Source organism: Penicillium pulvis (assembly GCF_028828015.1).
Source record: "Penicillium pulvis strain IBT 33274 chromosome Unknown scaffold_8_segment0_segment0, whole genome shotgun sequence".
NCBI lineage: Eukaryota > Fungi > Ascomycota > Eurotiomycetes > Eurotiales > Aspergillaceae > Penicillium > Penicillium pulvis.
In genome coordinates, this window is record NW_026643080.1 from 5198791 (window position 1) to 5218091 (window position 19301).

General features: G+C 48.4%; 5 protein-coding genes across 5 annotated transcripts; 2 read left to right on the forward strand and 3 right to left on the reverse strand.

The window, feature by feature from the left end:
- Positions 1-718: 718 nt before the first annotated feature.
- On the forward strand, positions 719-1234 carry N7503_011375 (uncharacterized protein; the record flags this gene model as incomplete). Its single annotated transcript, XM_057070921.1, has 1 exon — positions 719-1234. The coding sequence occupies one exon, from the start codon at positions 719-721 to the stop codon at positions 1232-1234; it is 516 nt and encodes a 171-aa protein (XP_056917532.1).
- A 47-nt stretch (positions 1235-1281) lies between these two features.
- N7503_011376 (uncharacterized protein) lies at positions 1282-5166 on the forward strand (the record flags this gene model as incomplete). Its single annotated transcript, XM_057070922.1, has 1 exon — positions 1282-5166. The coding sequence occupies one exon, from the start codon at positions 1282-1284 to the stop codon at positions 5164-5166; it is 3885 nt and encodes a 1294-aa protein (XP_056917533.1).
- Positions 5167-6298: 1132 nt separating this feature from the next.
- Positions 6299-8084, reverse strand: N7503_011377 (sugar porter family MFS transporter; the record flags this gene model as incomplete). The annotated part of the gene is made up of 2 exons (XM_057070923.1): positions 6299-6702; positions 6761-8084. The coding sequence occupies 2 exons, from the start codon at positions 8082-8084 to the stop codon at positions 6299-6301; spliced, it is 1728 nt and encodes a 575-aa protein (XP_056917534.1).
- Positions 8085-10274: 2190 nt separating this feature from the next.
- Positions 10275-11340, reverse strand: N7503_011378 (zinc finger MYND domain-containing protein; the record flags this gene model as incomplete). Its single annotated transcript, XM_057070924.1, has 2 exons — positions 10275-10762; positions 10818-11340. 2 exons carry the CDS (start codon positions 11338-11340, stop codon positions 10275-10277), a joined length of 1011 nt encoding a protein of 336 aa, XP_056917535.1.
- Positions 11341-13947: 2607 nt separating this feature from the next.
- Positions 13948-16186, reverse strand: N7503_011379 (ER membrane protein Wsc4). Its single transcript, XM_057070925.1, has 5 exons — positions 15646-16186; positions 15307-15590; positions 15148-15195; positions 14615-15094; positions 13948-14560 (listed from the first exon to the last, which is right to left on the reverse strand). Exons 1-5 carry the CDS (start codon positions 15752-15754, stop codon positions 14543-14545), a joined length of 939 nt encoding a protein of 312 aa, XP_056917536.1. The 5' UTR covers positions 15755-16186; the 3' UTR covers positions 13948-14542.
- Positions 16187-19301: the final 3115 nt, after the last annotated feature.

Here is a 19301-nt window from a genome sequence, read left to right on the forward strand (position 1 = left end):
GACTCTTCTATATTGCCAAGACACGCTAACACATACTGGGAGTTTTTCCGGAACACCGTACCTCGGTCAATAGGTTTTGTACAATCGCATTGTACGTGAGGAATCAAAGCGGTACCTTGTTGTATGTTGCATTTTAATTAATATATCGCCACCTCAATTTTCCGCCGCAAATTGACCAAATCTAGCCGCAGTACTAAATACTTGCTTAATTGATCGAACTCTCTTCTACTTAGTCCTCTGAAAATTGGTACTGATATTTTGACTGAAAGCTTTGTTGCAGCCAGTTGCTTCGGCTATTGGAGAGGTAGTCGGCGATCTGCTGGTGATATTGTCACGCTGATCTCGAGCTGGGAGGGGCAAGTCGAGCGGCAGAGCAACGACATGGGTCTGGGTCGGTTCGGGCCGATAACCAGTACCATCAGAATGACTTTGTTTGCGTTCTCGGAGCACATTAGGATTGAGTTACGGTACTCCCCCTTGAATATATGAAATTGCTCCCTTCTTGTGGTGTACCTTATCTAGACTTTGAGTCTTAGCTTTCCAACATGTATTAATTTGCCCACAGTTAGGAAACATCTCCCGGATGAGGCGGTGCACTCGAGAAGCGCCAGACCCCCCCTTTTGCCCCGCTTTCTACCCTATGATTTCGTCCATCTTTTTTATTTCTCAAAAAGCGAATTCCTTAATCAGAATCATCGACGATTCATTCTAGTCAGCCATGGCCCGTGAAAGATTTGGACGGTTTTTCCGAAAGCGGCAATTGGGTAAGGACGACGAGAAGATATCCCAGTCTAGACAAATGAATCATTTTAGGGATGATTCTTTGACCCATCATGCATCCGCCATTGCTACAAAACCAGATCTGTGGCAACGCGCTTTTGATGCTCTCGAGCCAAAGAAGCAACAACTCATCAAATCTATATCGATACCAGAGTTAAACAAAACTATCGACTCCAATGATGTGAAAATAAATTCCAGCGTCACCAATCGATTAAAGGCACTAAATGGGGTAGTCGAGACCGTGAAGACTCAGTATCAAGTCGACCAGGGAAAGTCCAAGATCAGGGAACCAGCCCAAAAGATCATCAAGGCTGTTCTTGGTTTTCAGGACCTGGTCCAGGCAGCTGTAGCGTTCGATCCAACAGGACACGCAACCAGCGTCTGGGCAGTTGTATCTTTGGGGTTGGTTGTATGCTCAAATTCCCCATTCAAGAAAATTCTCAAGAACAAGTAACTAAAAGAGGCGATTTTTAGATGACGCAAAACTATCGCAGCCAGAAAATGGCTTGGCTGGAATCTTGCGCCTTTCTCGCAGACGTTCTTACCCGGTATAGCTTGGTAGAAGGGGAGTATCAAAATGACCCGAATACCGATCAATACGTTGAGACAGCTCTTATCCAGGTATACGTCGCGGTTTTGACTTTCGCTGCCCAAGTCCAGTCACTTTATGATCGCAACCGCGCCGTCTTAATTTGGCAAAGTATTTCTGGAGATTCTCTTTCCCCTCTCCGAGTCTCTATTGATGAGGCGGAATCACATCTGAGCCGATGGCTTGAGATCGTTGACCGACGTGAACAGAAAGACAGGGGAAAGGAGCTTGTTGAAAAGGCGGACAGAATGCTTACTAACCTTGACCAAGTCATGGACTCACTCAATGAACTCAGTAGCAAGTCGGTCCTTGCGGAGCTCAAGATTGCAGAAGATGCTCATTACAATGCAAATACCGGGGAGGAGTATCAAGAATGTCTGCAAGACACCCGAACTGAACTCCTTCAGGACATCAAAAGCTGGGCGACCGATCCGGATCGAAAAGCTGTGTTTTGGCTGCAGGGTATGGCAGGAACAGGAAAGTCAACTGTGTCCAGGACAGTGGCTCGATGGTTGGACGACGAGGGCTTGCTGGGTGGCAGCTTCTTCTTTAGAAGGGGTGGAACAGACCGAGCAGATGCCAAACGACTGTTCACCACCCTTACCAAACAAATATTGGAAAGATTACCTCGTCTTCAGGAACCAATCAAGAGGGCAATCAAAGAAACGCGTGGTATTGGGAACAGCAATCCACAAGAACAGTTCAACAAATTGATTTTCAAGCCGCTTAAGAGCCTCGATCTTGGTTTAATATCCCCGTTAATTCTGGTCATTGTCATCGACGCGCTGGATGAATGTCAAGTGCCGTCTGATGTTGCGGCTCTATTTTTGACTTTGCCTAAGTTGACCGACTTGAAAACTGTCCAATTACGAGTCTTCATTACAAGCAGGCCAGAGCCACCCGTGATTAAAGGATTCCGACCGATCTGCAAAGATGAGATTATTCTCCATCAAATTGAGAGGTCAATTGTCGAGCATGATATATCGGTCTTTCTCCGGGAAAGGCTTGAGAGGATAAGAGATGATCACGGACTAGCGGAAAGCTGGCCCGGGGAAGAGACTTTCAATGCGCTAGTAAATATGGCTGTTCCTCTATTCATTTTTGCCGCGACAATATATCGATTTATCGACTGCGAAGGAGAACTGCCGAATGACCGACTGCAAGCTATATTATGTTCACAATCAAGCGACGGTATGGACAAAATTGATGGCGAGTACTCAAAGTTAACCAAAATCTATCATCCTGTTTTAAAGCATGTTGTATCGCAAAAAGAGTCAAAAGAACTCAGTTGCTGGATGAATGACTTTCGCCGAATTGTGGGCGCCATTGTACTTCTCTTCAGCCCACTCTCATCTGTCTCCCTGGCCAGACTCATTTCTTCAGAGAAAGAGAAAGTCCAAAGCAGACTCAGTACGCTTCAGTCTGTGTTATCAGTGCCAAAAGATAGTGATGCCCCTGTGCAGCTTCTTCATCTCTCGTTTCGAGAATTTCTCGTCGATCATTCAGCATCCAACGACTTCTGGATTGACGAAGCGGCAGGCAATACACGGCTTGCCAAGGATTGTCTTGAGTGTATGAACCAAGAATTAAAGAGAGACATAGCCCGCCTTTCAAACCCGGGCGTAAGAAGGAACGAAATTGGAAAGACGGTAATTGAGAGTTATGTTTCACCTGAGCTTCGATACGCTTGTCGATACTGGATACGCCATCTAGAGCATGGTGACCGGTCCAGCGTAGATTGGAGACCGATAGAAAACTTTCTGAAGTTGCATTTCTTGCATTGGTTGGAAGTGATGAGCCTGCTTGGATGGGTTTCGGAAGCGATTGGAAACATTACGGCTTTGCAGTCCATGGCAAAGGTCAGTGACGTTGTATTGGAACCAATAGTCTATACTAACTGGCAGATACAGTCACATCAGCTAGCTACCTCTCTTGAAGATGCAAAGCGATTCGTTCTTAAAAATCGCCAAATAGCCGACGAGGCGCCTCTTCAGCTTTATTGTGCGGGGCTTGTTTTTGCTCCCCAAATGTCAATAATTCGGCAAGGTTTCAAAGCCGAGTTTCCCACTTGGATATGCCAGTTACCAAGAGTTGAGGAAAGGTGGAGTCCGGAACTGCAGACCCTCGAAGGCCATTCAGGCGCGGTCATATCGGTGGCGTTCTCACCCGACGGCGCACGGCTGGCATCCGCTTCTAAGGATGAAACCGTGCGTCTTTGGGACGCGGCGACAGGCGCGCTACAGCAGACTCTTGAGGGCCATTCAGACTGGGTTAGATCAGTGGCCTTCTCGCCTAATGGCGCGCAGCTGGCGTCCGCCTCTCGTGATAAAACTGTGCGTCTCTGGGATGCGGCGACAGGCGCGCTACAGCAGACCCTCGAGGGCCACTTAGACGAAGTCATATCAGTGGCCTTCTCGCCTAACGGCGCGCGGCTAGCGTCCGCCTCTCGTGATAACACTATCTATCTCTGGGACGCGGTGATAGGCGCGCTACAGCAGACCCTAGAGGGCCATACAAGCTGGATTAACTCGGTGGCTTTCTCACCCAACGGCGCGCGGTTAGTATCCGCCTCTGATGACAAAAATGTGTGTCTCTGGGACGCGGCGACAGGCACGCTGCAGCAAACTCTAAAGGGCCATTTAAGCTTAGTCAAATCAGTGGCATTCTCACCCGACGGCGCACGGCTAGCGTCCGCCTCTAATGATCAAACCGTACGTCTCTGGGATGCGGGGACAGGGGCGCTACAGCAGATCCTCGAGGGTCATACAGGTGCGATCACATCAGTGGCATTCTCACCCGACGGCGCATGGCTGGCGTCTACCTCTAATGATAAAACCGTGCGCCTCTGGGACGCGGCGACAGGCGCGCTAAAGCAGACCCTTAAGGGCCATTTAAGCTGGATTAACTCAGTGACCTTCTCACCCAACGGCGCGCGACTGGCATCCGCCTCTGATGATAAAACCATGCGTCTTTGGGACACGGTGATAGGCACATCACAGCAGACTCTCGAGGGTCATTCAGGCGCGGCCATATCGGTGGCATTCTCACCCAACGGCGCACGGCTAGCGTCTACCTCTGATGATACGACTGTGTGTCTCTGGGACGCGGCGACAGGCGCGCTACAGCAGACCCTTAAGGGCCATTTAGGCGTTGTAATATCAGTGGCTTTCTCGCCTGACGGCGCGCGGCTAGCGTCCGCATCTGATGATAAAACCGTATGTCTCTGGGACACAGCGACAGGCGCACTCCAGCAGACCCTTAAGGGCCATTCAGACTGGGTTAGGTTTGTGGCCTTCTCACCTAACGGCGCGCAGCTGGCGTCCGCCTCTGATGATAAAACCGTGCGTCTGTGGGACCCAGCGACAGGCGCGCTGCAGCAGACCCTCAACGGCCATTCAAGCTGGGTTAACTCAGTGGCCTTCTCACCCGACGGCGTATGGCTAGCGTCCGCCTCTTGTGACGATACCGTGCATTTCTGGGACGCGGCGACAGGCGCGCTGCAGCAAACTCTTAGTTCCAATGGACGAGTCACTGACCTTAAATCTGATGAAGATGGGCCATGTCTATTCACTGATTTGGGCTTGCTTGATGTTCAACCCGGCTTTGGAAATCATGCAACTTATTCCAAAAATGTTAATCTGGAGATCTCCATCGAGCAACATTGGATAAAGGTGAACGGTAAAAACGTTCTTTGGCTTCCTCCTGGGCTCCGGCCTAGCTGTTCCGCTATCAATGGCAATTTACTTGCCCTAGGAAACGCATCAGGGCTTATCTCATTTGTTGGATTTCAAGCCTAGTAGTGTCGATCATTCTCATTGTCATGTCTTTATTTTCTGATCTATTAGAAGGACCTGGGAGCAAAGATCAATTTAAATGGCGCTACAGTGGTGGTAGTAGGATCCTTTGAGATTCATATGGCTCTGAATTCAACATACTCTATTTCGTTGTAGTTTGCCATAGTCGACTAGAGCTCCGAGCATGGTAATCATCGTTTAAGGCGGAGCAAAATATGGTACCGGTAGGACTTCATGGTGGAGGCCCTCCGTAAGCCTTTATGCTCGCATAGCTTAACTGTGTGCACTCACTCGACCTTTACCTTGTCACTTGGGGAGGGGAATGAAAGAGGGAAGTGACATCTTCCTTGCAATAATATGGGCAATTTCAAGCTCCTCCTTGCAGTAATGGGACACATGTATCACTTGACGTGAATTATTTTATAGGTAAGTTAACAGAAATATGAATTCCCGGGTCTAATTTAAATACAGTATAGTAGATCTTTGTAGGTGGAGACGGTAACACCAATTTTTGGAAATACTGTACTCCTATTCATCATCTTTACCTCCCTCATATACAGTTGAGATTTCCTACCTCGGGGCGCTTGTATAAGTCTGAAGTGTCAACATCGGGAAGTAGGGTCCAAAATCTCCAAGGTTGAATATTCAAGAATCAAGTGGAATCAATCGGGAACTGAGTCTTTCGTCTATTTATGACCTTTAAAATTTTGTGACATTGGTGAAAATCCCCAGTGGCATGTTCATCGCCAAGGCACTATTTTCAAATATAAGTTTTGGGCTGGAACTTGGCGAGATAAACTTCCCTCCCGTCAACAGCCAAAACCTTGGAGATCACGGCTTGGAGACTTTGAGTTTCGGCCGTAAAATAAGCCTTCTTTGGCTGCTTTGCCAATTTACGAGGCAAAAGGCAAAAACCATCTTTCAACATGGAACGTTATAAAAAAAAAAAGTTATTCAATATTCAAGCAAGACTTTAATCACAGATCATCAGTCTTGAGATTATCATTTCAAGCACTAAGCATTAATCAATATAAACTTTGCTGACCATAAAACCATGATTCAGTACATAACTGCGTGCGTATGATCGTAGCAATTCTCCTTAAATCCATATTACATAAATTGATCGAGTTCAAGTTCAAGCCTTGGTCTCGTGGGCGACCTCAATCTGGTCAGCAGTGACAGCAACCTTGAGATCCTCAACGTTCTCGACACCGGCCAGGCCAAGAGTCTCGTAAATACGCTCCATGCGCTCGCGGTCAGTGGCGGCGATGGTAGCATCGGAGCCACCGAAGTAAACATCAAGCTCCTCCAGGGTCTTGTCCTTGGTCTCAGGGGCGAAGTACCAGATGAACAGACCACCCAGACCACTGAAGATGGCGAAGAAGATGTAGGTGCCGTACTTCATGTTGTCAAGCATGTCCTTGGTGGTCAGACCGATGATGAAGTTGAACAACCAGTTGGTCGAGGCAACGATGGCGACACCGCGGGAACGCTGGCTGTTGGGGAAGATCTCCTGAGTCAAGACCCAAGCGACGGGACCTGTGATGGAAGTCAGTAACTAAATTTAGTGAAGAGAAGGTGAAAGGAATAAACATACCCCAGGAGTAGGCGAAGTTAATGGCGAAGAGCCAAATGAAGACAATGGCCACCCAACCTTGTGTCTTGTCGAGACCCTCGTTGAGGTTCCAGTTATCCTCGTAAAGACCCTCGACAGTAGCGACAACGATGTGACAACAGAACATGCCGATAGCACCAACGATCAGGAAGGTCTTACGGCCAAATCTGTCAAGCCACAGAACAGTGGGCACAGTGAAGACGATCTGCAGGATACCGGTCACACCAGTAGCGAGAAGAGTCTGCTTGGTGGAGGAGAAACCGAAACTCTTGAAAATCTGGGGAGCGTAGTAGAGGACGGCGTTGATACCAGTGAACTGTTGGCAAATCATGGTTCCGCAGCCGAGCCACAGACGCTTGAGCATGTTGGGAGCAAACAGAGCCTTCCAGGGGCCCAAACGACCAGCAGAGCCAACAAGCTCCGACTCAGTCTCCTCGTCGAACATAACAGCAGCCTTGATCTCGAGGAACTCGGCGCGAATCAGAGGGTCGTTGGAAGGAAGACGACGCAGGCGGGAGAGAGTGGAAAGAGCCTCTTCTTCGCGGTGCTTCATCATCAACCAACGAGGAGAGAAGGGGAAGTAGAACATGCCGAAGAACAGAACCCAGGCAGGAATAATCTGCAGGGCCAAAGGCAGACGCCAGGCAATGGTCTTCTGTCCCAGGCAGGTGTGTCCGTTGTTGACAGCGGCGTTGAAGGTTCCGTCGGCGAGGTAGGGGTTGCTGATGCCCTCGGGGTTGCAGGTGTTACCACCGACGAACTGCATGCCGTAGTCGATCCAGAAGGCAATTGCGGTACCGATGGTAATGGAGAGCTGCTGCAGGGACACGAGGGAACCACGCAGCTCCGGAGGAGCAATCTCGGCTTGGTAGAGAGGAATGACCATAGAGAACATACCAATACCAATACCACCGATGACACGACCGGCGAAGAAGTAGGCAGGGTTTTGGGCAGCAGCCTGGAGACTAGTACCAAGAGTGAAGACAATGACAGCAACCATCATGGAGTACTTGCGGGAAATGCGGTCCGCAAGGACACCGTTAATCAGAGCACCAGCCCAAGCACCAAGCTCAAGAGCAGACACCAACCAACCCTGGATGGTGGAACCCATGAAAGTCGGGAAGTGGTTCTCGAAGTTCTCCATGACCAGGACAGGTCCCATCACACCCTGGTCGTAACCGTACATGATACAACCGAGAGATGCGAAACAACATGTCAAGAAAACATAGGGATTCTTCAGCATACCCACGATACCGTGGGCCTTCTCCGCATTGTTGCGGCCAACCACCGACTGACTAACCGCCATGATGATAGCGTATAATCAAAGGTAAGAAAAGTAAAAAGGGAAGAAATGATGTGCAGGAAAAAGAAACCCCGGGGAGGGGACAAGCTGGGGCTATATAAACTTTTTTTTTTCTCATGTCTTTTCATTTTATTTCCCGCAATTTCTTTTTTACTTCTTCCTTTTTCGCCATCCATTTCTTCCCACTTTCTGGGGTTAGTGTTCTAGCCAAGCAAAAAGAGCGGTCCTCGTGCCAATGGCCCCAGCTTCACGGCTGACAACGTCCTATGGGGGACCCTGGGTCACAAGATCCCATGTGCCAGACCAAGCTAATCCAACGCTACGGATGGAATTGGTTAGACTCGGGGAGGAAGCATACGTCGGAAATGATATGATCCGGATTTACGAAACAAAAGCCATCAAACCTTCGAAGGCTAGCGAACGCCACTAAGCTTTTGTGGCCAAGGAAAGAGGCATTGGCGTGTCAAGCCATGGCGATGAGTGGAGGACCAGGCGCCGAACTTCCCAACGAACAAGCCTTCTGTCCCACGGAACGCCACTATTGGCCGAGCCGGAAGTTATTGTGTGCAGTATGTCAGCTAGTACAACATGGCCCCAATACCCTAGGGTCCTTGTTTCCGGGGTGCTTCTGTTTAATGCCTAGTGCTTACTGCGGGACAACGGGCAATTCCCTCCAGACCTTAATACCCCGCCTGACCGATATTTGGCCGGTACCCTGAAAAAATTAACTAGGGTAGTAGAGAAATGTATCGTAGGGTAGTAGGAAAGTAAAAAAAAATCTCTTCGGCTTGATCCGAGCATGGTCTGACCATGCTCCATACTTGGCAACGCCCAAATTGCGCAACACTATCGGAGCCTCTGGACGGCTGAGCCGAGTCCTTGTGATGAGAAGAAAATTTTCTTGCTTCTAATTGTGGATTCTGGAGAGAGGCGTCCCAGGCGACGATGCAAAGAAGGAAAAAATTAGATAAAGCGGGGGCCAGAATGGTGGGGATTAACCTCATCTGGAATCACCTAGATCAAGAGCGATCCCAGATCTAGCATGGTATGTATGATTTAGGGCACCAAAGGAGGGACCGTAGCATTCTGGAACCCCATCTCCACAAGCCACGAGGTAAATTTTCTCGGGTGAGATCCATGGATTGGCTGCTGTCCGGCCTATATTCTTACCCGTCCTCCGTACTTGTCTGTCCCAATCCTACTGTCTCGGCATTTTTGTGCTGTCTCGGAATGGTTGCCAAGCTTTTCGGGGAACCGAGTAACGGATGGACGCGTGGCCCCGTTATTTCGCCCATGGGGCGGGAAACCTGGAGATTGATCGCTTCCTTTCAGCACCTTGCCAGTTCCAGACGCCCGGTGAAGCGATACAAAACAAATGCCGGGGAGGCAAATCTGGGGTCCAAGAGACGGCAATTTAATTTGTCAAAGTGGTCCTCATCCCCTAGGGGCGGAGATGAGATGCAGCTAGTGCACTTTTTTTTTCCCTTTCCCTGCTGCAATAGATTTCGCTTCGGCCATCCGAACCCGCTTACATGCCGGTTCTTCCGGTCTCGGCCATGAAATCCCTGACCAATGCTTACTCGCTTCTGTCAACGACCAATGGCAGTCGGACCTTTTCTCCGTCCCTGGCTCGGGTTTGGCCGTCCTTGAGCGAGATTGGCTAGCGCGAAGTATACTCGGGTGTTTCTGACCTGTAGTTTTCAAATGGCTTTGACCTCTTCTCGTCCCATCTGCATCTGGGGAAAACATGGAGGGTTGACTCACCCACGCACAGACCAGCCAGTTCAAACAAGGAACTCTCAGTCGGGCATCTGCGAACATCTTGGCGATGTGCATTGAGGCTTGCGGGCGGATTTTGGTGGCTGGAGAGTGTCGTGGGGAGGTCGTGGGGAAGATTCGCTGTCTTTGTCTAATTCGGGGGGTTTGCACCGAGTTTCACCCAGATATCACTTTCCGTCGCTCATTACCGTCTTGGGGCTGCTTGAAAACTACAGTGGATCGATCGGCATGTGGGGAAGAAAAGGGATCTCATATGTAGAACAGAAAATCAAGTAAGATCATGCATGGCTAATTCTGCAAGTCGATAGCTTCAGTTAATTCAACATCCTTTCAACCTTGTGCATCCATACATATTTGGCCGTTACGGACCACACCAAATCCTCAAGACTGATATCCAGAATAATGACCCCGTCCCTACGCATTTGCTTCCTTGTAGTGGAAATACCTGCTCATATGTTCCTTCAGATTCTCCAGAAATCCCTCCACCCTCCGCTTGAACTCGGGCTCCGACACATCGAGCAAGTTCCCTATCACCAGATAGTCGACAAATGACGAGAAGACGATGCGGGCCTGTCGCTCCACCGCTATCTTGGCTGCGAGTTTTCTCGCCTGTGGGAGTGTAGCGAAATAATCCAGATCCCCTGTTTCCGTCCTATGATATGGGTAGTGGCCGATGAAGCAGCATTCATACTCATTCATGTAATGTTTCCAGGGAACGAACACATCTTGGATTCCATATTGGGCGCCTGTTGGGTCGAGAATCCAGACCTCGCCGCTTCGGTTTATTTCCATGAACCAGACTGTATGTGGGAAGTATTCTGGGATTCGGCCTGGACCAATTCTGGCTGGCACCTTCGGCTTTTTCATGAGTATCTCCATTGGGACAAGCGTCACGTCCAGGCCTGCATGCTTTCATTAGTATATCAGGAAGTGGCGGGGGTAGCACAGGAACCCTACCTATGAGGAGCTTTTTGGTCAAGCGGCTTAGCAGAGCCATAGCTGCCGTGCCTTGTTCGAAAAGCAGAGCCACTTCCTTGTGCTCGGGATTGGTGGTGATGTTGTTCGGGAAAGGAGCATGCACGCGGTGCAGACAATTGTTGCCTGTGTGGTTGATCTGAATGAACCGAAACATGCCATCTTTGCTTGTGATGTCGGTGATGTCCATATCATAGACAATCTCTCGGTACGCAAGCATGACTGCTTTCAGGAGGGTTGCAATCCGATGGATCTTTGTTCGCAGCTTCAACCTGCTGCAGAGTTCCTGATGCCATGGCCAGTCGACTTGCTGGCAGTCACGGCTACAATAATAAACGTTGCTAAGACCCGGAGTGGGATATGCAAGCCCATTGACACAGCCGGAGCACTGCCTGGTGGTTGGATTGCTGCAAACCGCACACTGGGTCGGAATGTTGATGCCGGCCCAGCCCTCGAGAGCGGGTGTATTGTCATCTGGCCAACTCTGTCGGAACTGGGGATCCATTTTGGAATGAGATCTCTGGGGGAAAGAAGTTGAGGAGAATTAGGACGAGGGAACCTTCAAAAGTCGCATGGAAGCCACTAGGTACAGGATAGGTGGTCATCCAGAAAGGTAAGTGGGAGGAAGGTAGGACTTTGTTCGAAGAGCTTCAAAATCATCGCAAACCATCGCTTAGTCGTCGTAGAAGATCGCTTAGTCGGTGTACGAAAGGATCGTTTAGTCGTCGTATGGGATAGCTCAGTCGTCGTATGGAATCACTTAGTCGTCATATGAAAAGATCGCTTTGTTTGCATGCCCCAAATGTTGTACCTTCGCTAGGTTTAGTCGCCCTGACCTAGACATCATACTTCGTTGTTAGGTCCAGCATCCGCGAACTGGGCAATGTTGGCCCATTCATTGGACACATCAGTATCTTAACCTAGTTGCCCTTATGATAGCCTACTGGGTCACACTTTCATTTTCGATCTCTCCCAGGTCCGTTCCTGACCTTGGGAGGTTCAAGGCTCGGTGCTTCATGAGTCAACTTGTTTCGCGAATGACAGACATTTCGAGCTTGGTACCGTCCTATTTTTGAACAAGCTGAAATGATAATATTGCAAACTTTCACAACAGATACCTATCTGACGCTACATGTGGCTGCCCGCAAAGAGTGGCCACAATATCAGGCAGTATCAGATCAGTCATTCCCCTTTGTGGTTTATGGTTTGGAATATTGCTTCACTGATCAATTATACTACCGCGGGGCGATGCTACATACTCACAGCAGCCAGCCCCTTGGGGGCACCGCACCCCAAACACCAGTATTACGATGATATTGCTTTAATCAATCCTTGCTGGTAGCACCGGGTCGAATCAGTATTATGCATATCCATGTTGCTGACCAGGCGCACTCTAGGATTTAACACCTGAAACAGAGCCCCACATCAAGCCCTAAGTACTGTCACTATATGCTTCTTTCCGTTGACTTTGTTGACATAAATGAGATAGGTCCACAAACAACCTTTCATCATCATTTTCTTCTCATTCTATTCAATACATGTGTCAAACGAGATATACTTTGCTGGCACAACATATCGCGATCATAGGACATCTGAGTCGTAATGAACCACATTTTCAACATGGGCTCAAAAGCCTCCAACCAAAGGGGACCTTCCCTATCTTCCCTCTCTCTGCAACATCCGACTATAATTGCGGCATTCTGCGACACTCTCAATCATTGGCCCGGTTATCACAAACCTGCAAAGGCATCCATTCCGCCCTGGCCTTCGACAAGACGAAACGCGAAAACAAAAAAAAAAAAAAAAAAAAAAAAAAGCTTTACTCCCACCTGGGCAGCGAACTCATACCGCCAATATTTCGAATATAATGAGGGCCGGCTCGTTCGCGCCGTACAAAGAGGTAAACTCTACGGTGCGAGCTCTCCTCGAACTGGGCGTGAATGACAACTCATACTCTCAACTAGGCAGTCAACAACGAAGATATAGAAATGGTAGACTCGCTTTTCAGTTATGGCGTAATCCCAAATGTAAGGGATATACCATGTGAAAAAATAAAAATAAAAAAAACTGGGCTACGCACCACATGATTTTATGACGCAGCGATTGATCCTCGCTGGCGCGGATTTGAGTGAACTCGTGAGATCGAGAACATCGTTGAAAAGAAGGACATTAGGATGATAGTAATGGCATTGGAGAGGATGAGGTCTAATCTGCTGTGGATGCATTCCCTTCTACTGTTTGCCGCAACCCGAGGGTATCACAATATTCTGAGCTGAAAACTTTCTCAACCGGAGTGTAGCTGGATGCTGAATGATGTCAGACCTTATGAGTCCGGCGCTTCACACTGTTATCAAGAAAGGTAAAGGGGAGCTAGTGTGGATGTTGATTGCTGGAGGTATCGATATCAATTTTACAAGCAGCAATGGCACTACAGCGCTTCATTTGGCATTGCAGCAATGCTATTTGAATTGGTCATGAGAGCTGATTGAGGCTAGATGTGCGTTGAAACGCCTTACTAGGGAGGACAAGGCTGAAGTACGTTTCGCTGTTGAGGTGAGGTCAGTGGAAATGGTTGGCTTGCTGCTTGGCAAAGGTGTGGATATCGACTTGTGAGGGCCTAGCAGTTGGATCCGCACGCCTGTAAGTTTTATTCATGATGTGATTCGGGGGATTCACAGGGATATTATTCCTTCAATCCTTACTGAGGGATCGTCGGCCGGAATTGAGTATTGCTGATTTTGGGTTAGCTGATACGAGTGGAAATTCGGAGATCCACCGTATGTTAGTCGAATCATAGAAGCTGTAACAATGCACGACTTGCAGATTTGAAATCCACTTGTAAACCGCGATTGTAGATGATTGTTTGAATTAGTCTGATTTTCAAATGATCGACAAACAAGATCCAGTTTTCTATTCGAACTATTCGAAAATGGCCTAGAACTGCAGATCCAACTGTCCCAAGTGGCACAACGGACATGTTCTGGCCCACGAACAGTCAGACATGACGTAGTATACAGCATCCATCATGCCACGTCGAAGTAAATACTAGTCAGGGGGGAAGTTCAACCCTCGGCTAGAGAGGTTACATTAACAATCCAGCCGAGGCTGTTGTCGGAATTATCGAGATTTCAGTAGAATTGTAGATGTATCATTCTCTAAACACCAGGGAGGGAACGCCGTGGCAGAAACCCAAACGAGTAAAAACACGTGGATTAGGATAAAAGGAAAGCAAAGAGCTGGCTGGATGGTACAACGGATGAAATGAGAATTAGGAAAAAAGAAAGATCAAGGAGATGAGGCGATCTGGAGAGAGTCGGATGTATGTACTGGAATCACATGGGCAGGGGCTCATCATCCACGGTATTGTATGTAGGTATGTATGCTGTTGCTCGTGAACTCGTCTCGACGGCAGATCATCGCTTCCAGGGGTCGAATAGGCTCGTTTTCATGTCGGGTAGTGCCTCCCAACCATCCTTTTCTCATCCATTCACAATGCTGTGGTGGAATTCAAGCCCTGGTTCAAGTGTCCTCCATGTCGGTTTTCTTCACGGCCACCACCTTAAGAATAGGAAAGAAGTCAAGGGACAGTTGGGTATCATAACAGAATTGTTTTGGGCAGATTCGCGCAGAATTAATGGTGAGGGCAATCTCGCGGAGTCAAGGGTGGAAAGAAAGAAAACGTGGAGGATAGGGAATCCGAGTCATATTTAGTCCGGGTTGGTGAGCTATTGATATAGATTAGCAGGTGTTCACATCAGTGGATGTAGAGTAGAACTTACGCGAAGGACAGGTCGCGAGTAGTCTTCGTTGTCCTGCAGCGAGACACTGCTATCCCGAGCTCCATTGGGATAAATAGCGGTGCTTGTCTTCATACGGTTATCGGTGAAAGTCGCCTTGCGTCCGAGGTCAGATCCACCAGCACCACCGGGGAAGACACCACGGGACCAGTTCGAGCCCTGGCTTGTTCGGTCGGCCATATCCTGGCTTGGGACGGGGCTTGATGATCGAGCACGTTTGCGGTAGAAGAAGACGAGGAAAACAAGCGCGCCAACCAGGGCGAGACCTCCAACGACGCCGATAACAATTCCCGCAATCGAGCCACCACTCAAGCCGGAGCTCTTGTTGCTAGTCGTGGTAACCGTGCTCCCGTCCGCGCCGGAGGTGGCACTCGAGCCAGAAACGGTGATGGTCTTGACTTCGCCATTCGAGGAGGTTGTGTAGGCGACACTGGCTCCAGTCGTGGTGGTAGAACCGCTAGTCTGTGGTCCAAGTTAGCGGGATGAACCTAGCCGTTTGGAATTGATAATAGTACAGTTGATGTCGTGATGGTTGAGGTTGACGATGTGCTTGTAGTAGTCCCCTAATCCAGGTATTAAAAATCGGGACCCCATGGAAGAAGCGCAGATTCAAAAAACCCAGAACAACCAAGGAACTATTGGGGGATTTTTGAGGATGCAAAGGAGAAACTTACTGAGGTCGTCGTCGTCGATGACGACGAAGTGGTGTCACTGTTGCTTGCGGTGCTAGTCGCACTGTTTCCAGAGATGGAGACATAGGCGTAGACTCCCTTCGATGCACTACCACAGCTATCCGAGGGATAGCCCGGGCATCCAGTGTCACATTTTGAAGTACTCTCTCGAGTGTCGGAGGCCGGTGCCACATTCGAACACCAACAAACCTTTCCTTGAAGGATACCGAAGGCGTAACTTGCACAATCTCCCTCACAGAGGCCGTTAGATTGGTAGATACTCGATGCTGTACAATGGTCAGCAAGACATTCAATTCGATGTTGACTCCGTTTATCACCCACATGAATTACTAGACGATCCAGTATTTTCCGTAGCACAGTAGGCCAAGGTCGAAGATGCAAAAGTTCGGGGCAACAGAGCCAAAGCCGACACCAGCAGTGAGAAGTGCATGGTGGGCAGAGGTTGGGTGTCGAGTCTCAGACCACCACCCAGTCCTTCTTTTCAACGCCCTTTCTTGTCGTGTCCCTTGAGGATCACCCTCCACTAACACGGTCTTTCCTTGACGAGGGTGCTGTTCCGGGTGTGATAGGATTGAAAAACGCAGTGTGTGCCGACCGGTGATTAATGTCGATCACCCATACACGGGAGGTGGGAGAGGGTGAGAGAAGCGATTGAAGATCCCCCACCTAGCCACCAGGATATTCTGTAAACGAAGGCAGCGACAGTCAAAGGGGCATTTGCATTATTCCCTTAAACTTGTCTAGAGGGTCGATTTCCTGGGGAAGTTCCGAAAGGTTGGATGGGTGCAGGGGAAAGAAAGGGAAAGAGGAGAAAGGGTAAATGAAAGTCACGGGGATTAGGGACGTTTCTGCTACGAGTATCTCCCGGCATTGCCGCTAGCTTGGTGGGTACTTTCTGTCTACATTTATGCTCTCGCACGTCTTGGTTTTTATTATAGATTTCTTTATTCTCTATTCTATAATTCACTCTCTTCTAGGGCCTTTTTTTCGTTGTTGTTCTCTTTAGTAGGTAGCTATGGTGGTTCCCTGCAGAAGTCCCATGGGTCGGTTGTTTTGTTTATTGCATAAAAGACTCGAAACCTGACGCGCACAGTAAACCGAATACCAGATTGGTGCGTCTCCACTTTTTGTAACATTGGTTGGCGTGGCGCAACAAAATCAAAAAATGGAACTGGGAAGTTGGGCCAGGTACGAGATTCTTTCCCGTGACATTCCTGGCCCTTCATACCTCACAGTGTAGTTTCTTTGTCTTGCACGTCTTTCATCTTTCTCTCTTCTAGATGGTCTAAGGCAACGTACACGGAAGTCCGGAAGTGTGACCAGAGGGGCGATAGCGCAAACTAGAGCCAAGCATACGTAATGTGTGGATCACAGTGGTCTCAGAGCTGCGTCCCAAACAAGCCACATAGAGCTCACCCGTAAGCCACACGAAAAGTTATGCATCGACTTTCACTCAGAATTTTTACTTGACTCCCCAGACTCAAGGAAATTAGCACAGCCCCTAATATGAAATCACAACCTTAGAAAGGAAATCACATTCAGGCCCTAGTGTCTCAGGATTGAACCACAATACACTACGGGTATACACTCTTGGCCCCTTCCTGTCTTACTGCTAGTAAAGTTTGGAACTTGCACTCTTTGTGGATTGGCTTTGATTAACTGATATGATATCCATGATATCCACGACCATTCTGATTGATCAGAAAACTGGGCATAAACGCCAGAGGCGACGATCATCCTGTGAAGAACTCAGAATGATACCCGAGTGTGACGGCACATGCATACTCCCCTCCGCGGTTCATTGCCCCTCGACCAGTCAGAATCTGCTTGTTATTTCTCTTGTTCCCCTGAATTCCTAATGTACGGAGATACGGAGGAACTCCAGTTAAGAAAAGACCATTGTGCGTGGCCTTTAAGAGGCTAAATCGTGGGCTTTTCACCTGCATTGCCAAATTAAGTTTAGTGCTGTTTCTGAAACACCACACATGGCATTGTACTGGACTTTGTAGATGAAAGATGTAAAGTCTAAATCCTCGTTCGGGAACCATCTTGGCTCATTTGATTCCGGAGCCGACTCTAGAGGTATGAACGGGTGGTCTATGACATGTGTGCGCGTCATATGACAGTCCCCCGAAGCTTCTCTCCATGTTTAAAACTTCCTTGAACTTCCCTGTACACACCTTCGAAACATAAACTTACAATACCTCACCATGCCTCGAAGCACTTTTAGCACATTTTGTAAGGTCGAATCTCGGAAATTCAAGATACTCTGGACGATCCCATCAGAAATAGTGGACACAATCTTTCGGTTCCTTCCCGATCTAGATAAAGCATATTTTGCACTTGGCTGTAAAAGGTTGCATGCCTGCTATGTCTCATATAACAGACAACGTGGAATATCCGTATTATCAACATTGCCCAGGACGGAGCTACTTCTTCGCCTTCAAAACAAGCTGTGGGTATATTGTACTGAGTGTCAAAATCTCCACCGGTACTCTAGATGGCAGCGTCTTCTAGGACTGGGTAAAAGCCGTGAGCGAAAGCCTTCTACATCCGAGTGTAAGGCTTGGTATAAGCAAAATGCTGACAGACTTGACATTTGTCCATGTCCGGGTACCACAAACCAGAAAAAAACAGTCAACTGATTATCGATATCAAAAGACTTCCGGGTATCCTGCATTCAAGATGTTCTTATACTTCTACCCGACTGTACTGTTGTGCACTCCCTAGCAGGGGTATCTATCACCAGTTGACCAACTCCGGAGTTGATCAACATTGTAAAATTCCTTGTTAGCTTTGTCAGTAACATTTGAGCCACATCTTTACGGCCACGTCCTCGGGGTTTAATCTTACGGGGCACGGATCCAGACTTGACAGAATCTTGGAAAAAGTGGAAACCTGCTCCACCACGTAAATTGGCACAGTTCAATGACATTTTACTCGGTACGGTAACGAGATCGCGATCGATCAATTTGTAATCTGATCCATGATTCCAATGAATATAACTACATACATCCCTCACATCAATTCTACATCAGATTATACTTTGCTTATTTCGGAATACCTAAAACAATACTCCGTACTCCCACAACCCGCCCAGGCTAAAATACGTTCATGGACTGCTATGTATACGAATCACGATCACGAAACTTCCCGAATAGCCCCATTTTATTTTTTGCCTCCTAAAACCCAATTCCATAAGGAATATCACTCAATTCTAGACAGGCCCCTGGTACCTGACCCGACTCTTTCAAGCCCCCCACTCCCAAATGGTCCATTAATATGCCTGAGACAAGCCCACAAGATTATTGCGGGTGGCGGCAGGGATGTGCATAGGTGTGCAACGTAATGCGGACTGGGTTGCACCAAGGGGATACATGGTTCTAGGCTAATGATCGCCCGCCAACTTTTTGTCCCGAGCTTGTTGGGAGCCCCAGGCTACTGCCAGGGCTGGCTGCACTTGCATTTTTAAACTTGGATCTAATGGTAGATTGTCTCTGATTACTCTTTCTAGTCGAATATGTTTTACAGGAAACCCGGTACATGTGCATATTGTTGCGTCCGGTGGCTTGCGGCTGGGCTTGGCAACAGGGGGGATTGGTGTTGATTTGTTGCTGCGGTAAAAGATTCCCATGTGTTGACGTCGTCCACTTGGCTGTGGCTTGCTTCTAAGAATACATGTACTGTTGCTAAGAATATTAAACAACCTCGGGATATCTAGAGTCTTACTTTTATGCACATTGTTGGTCTTTGTTTGTGATGTCTCTGCATATGTTGGAAAACGATGGAAGATTCTCTGTCTATCGGTTCTTTGTGCCGGTTTGCTTGGTCGCACTGTGACTGAGTGGATATTCCGAGGCCTGTAGAGGTCTAGAGCGTGTAAGATGCCGAAGCCCAAGTATAGAAGCAGTGGCAGTACGGGCCAATTTTAGTAATATTGTGAGTTGCTTAGGATCATGGTTGATGAGTTTGTCGTG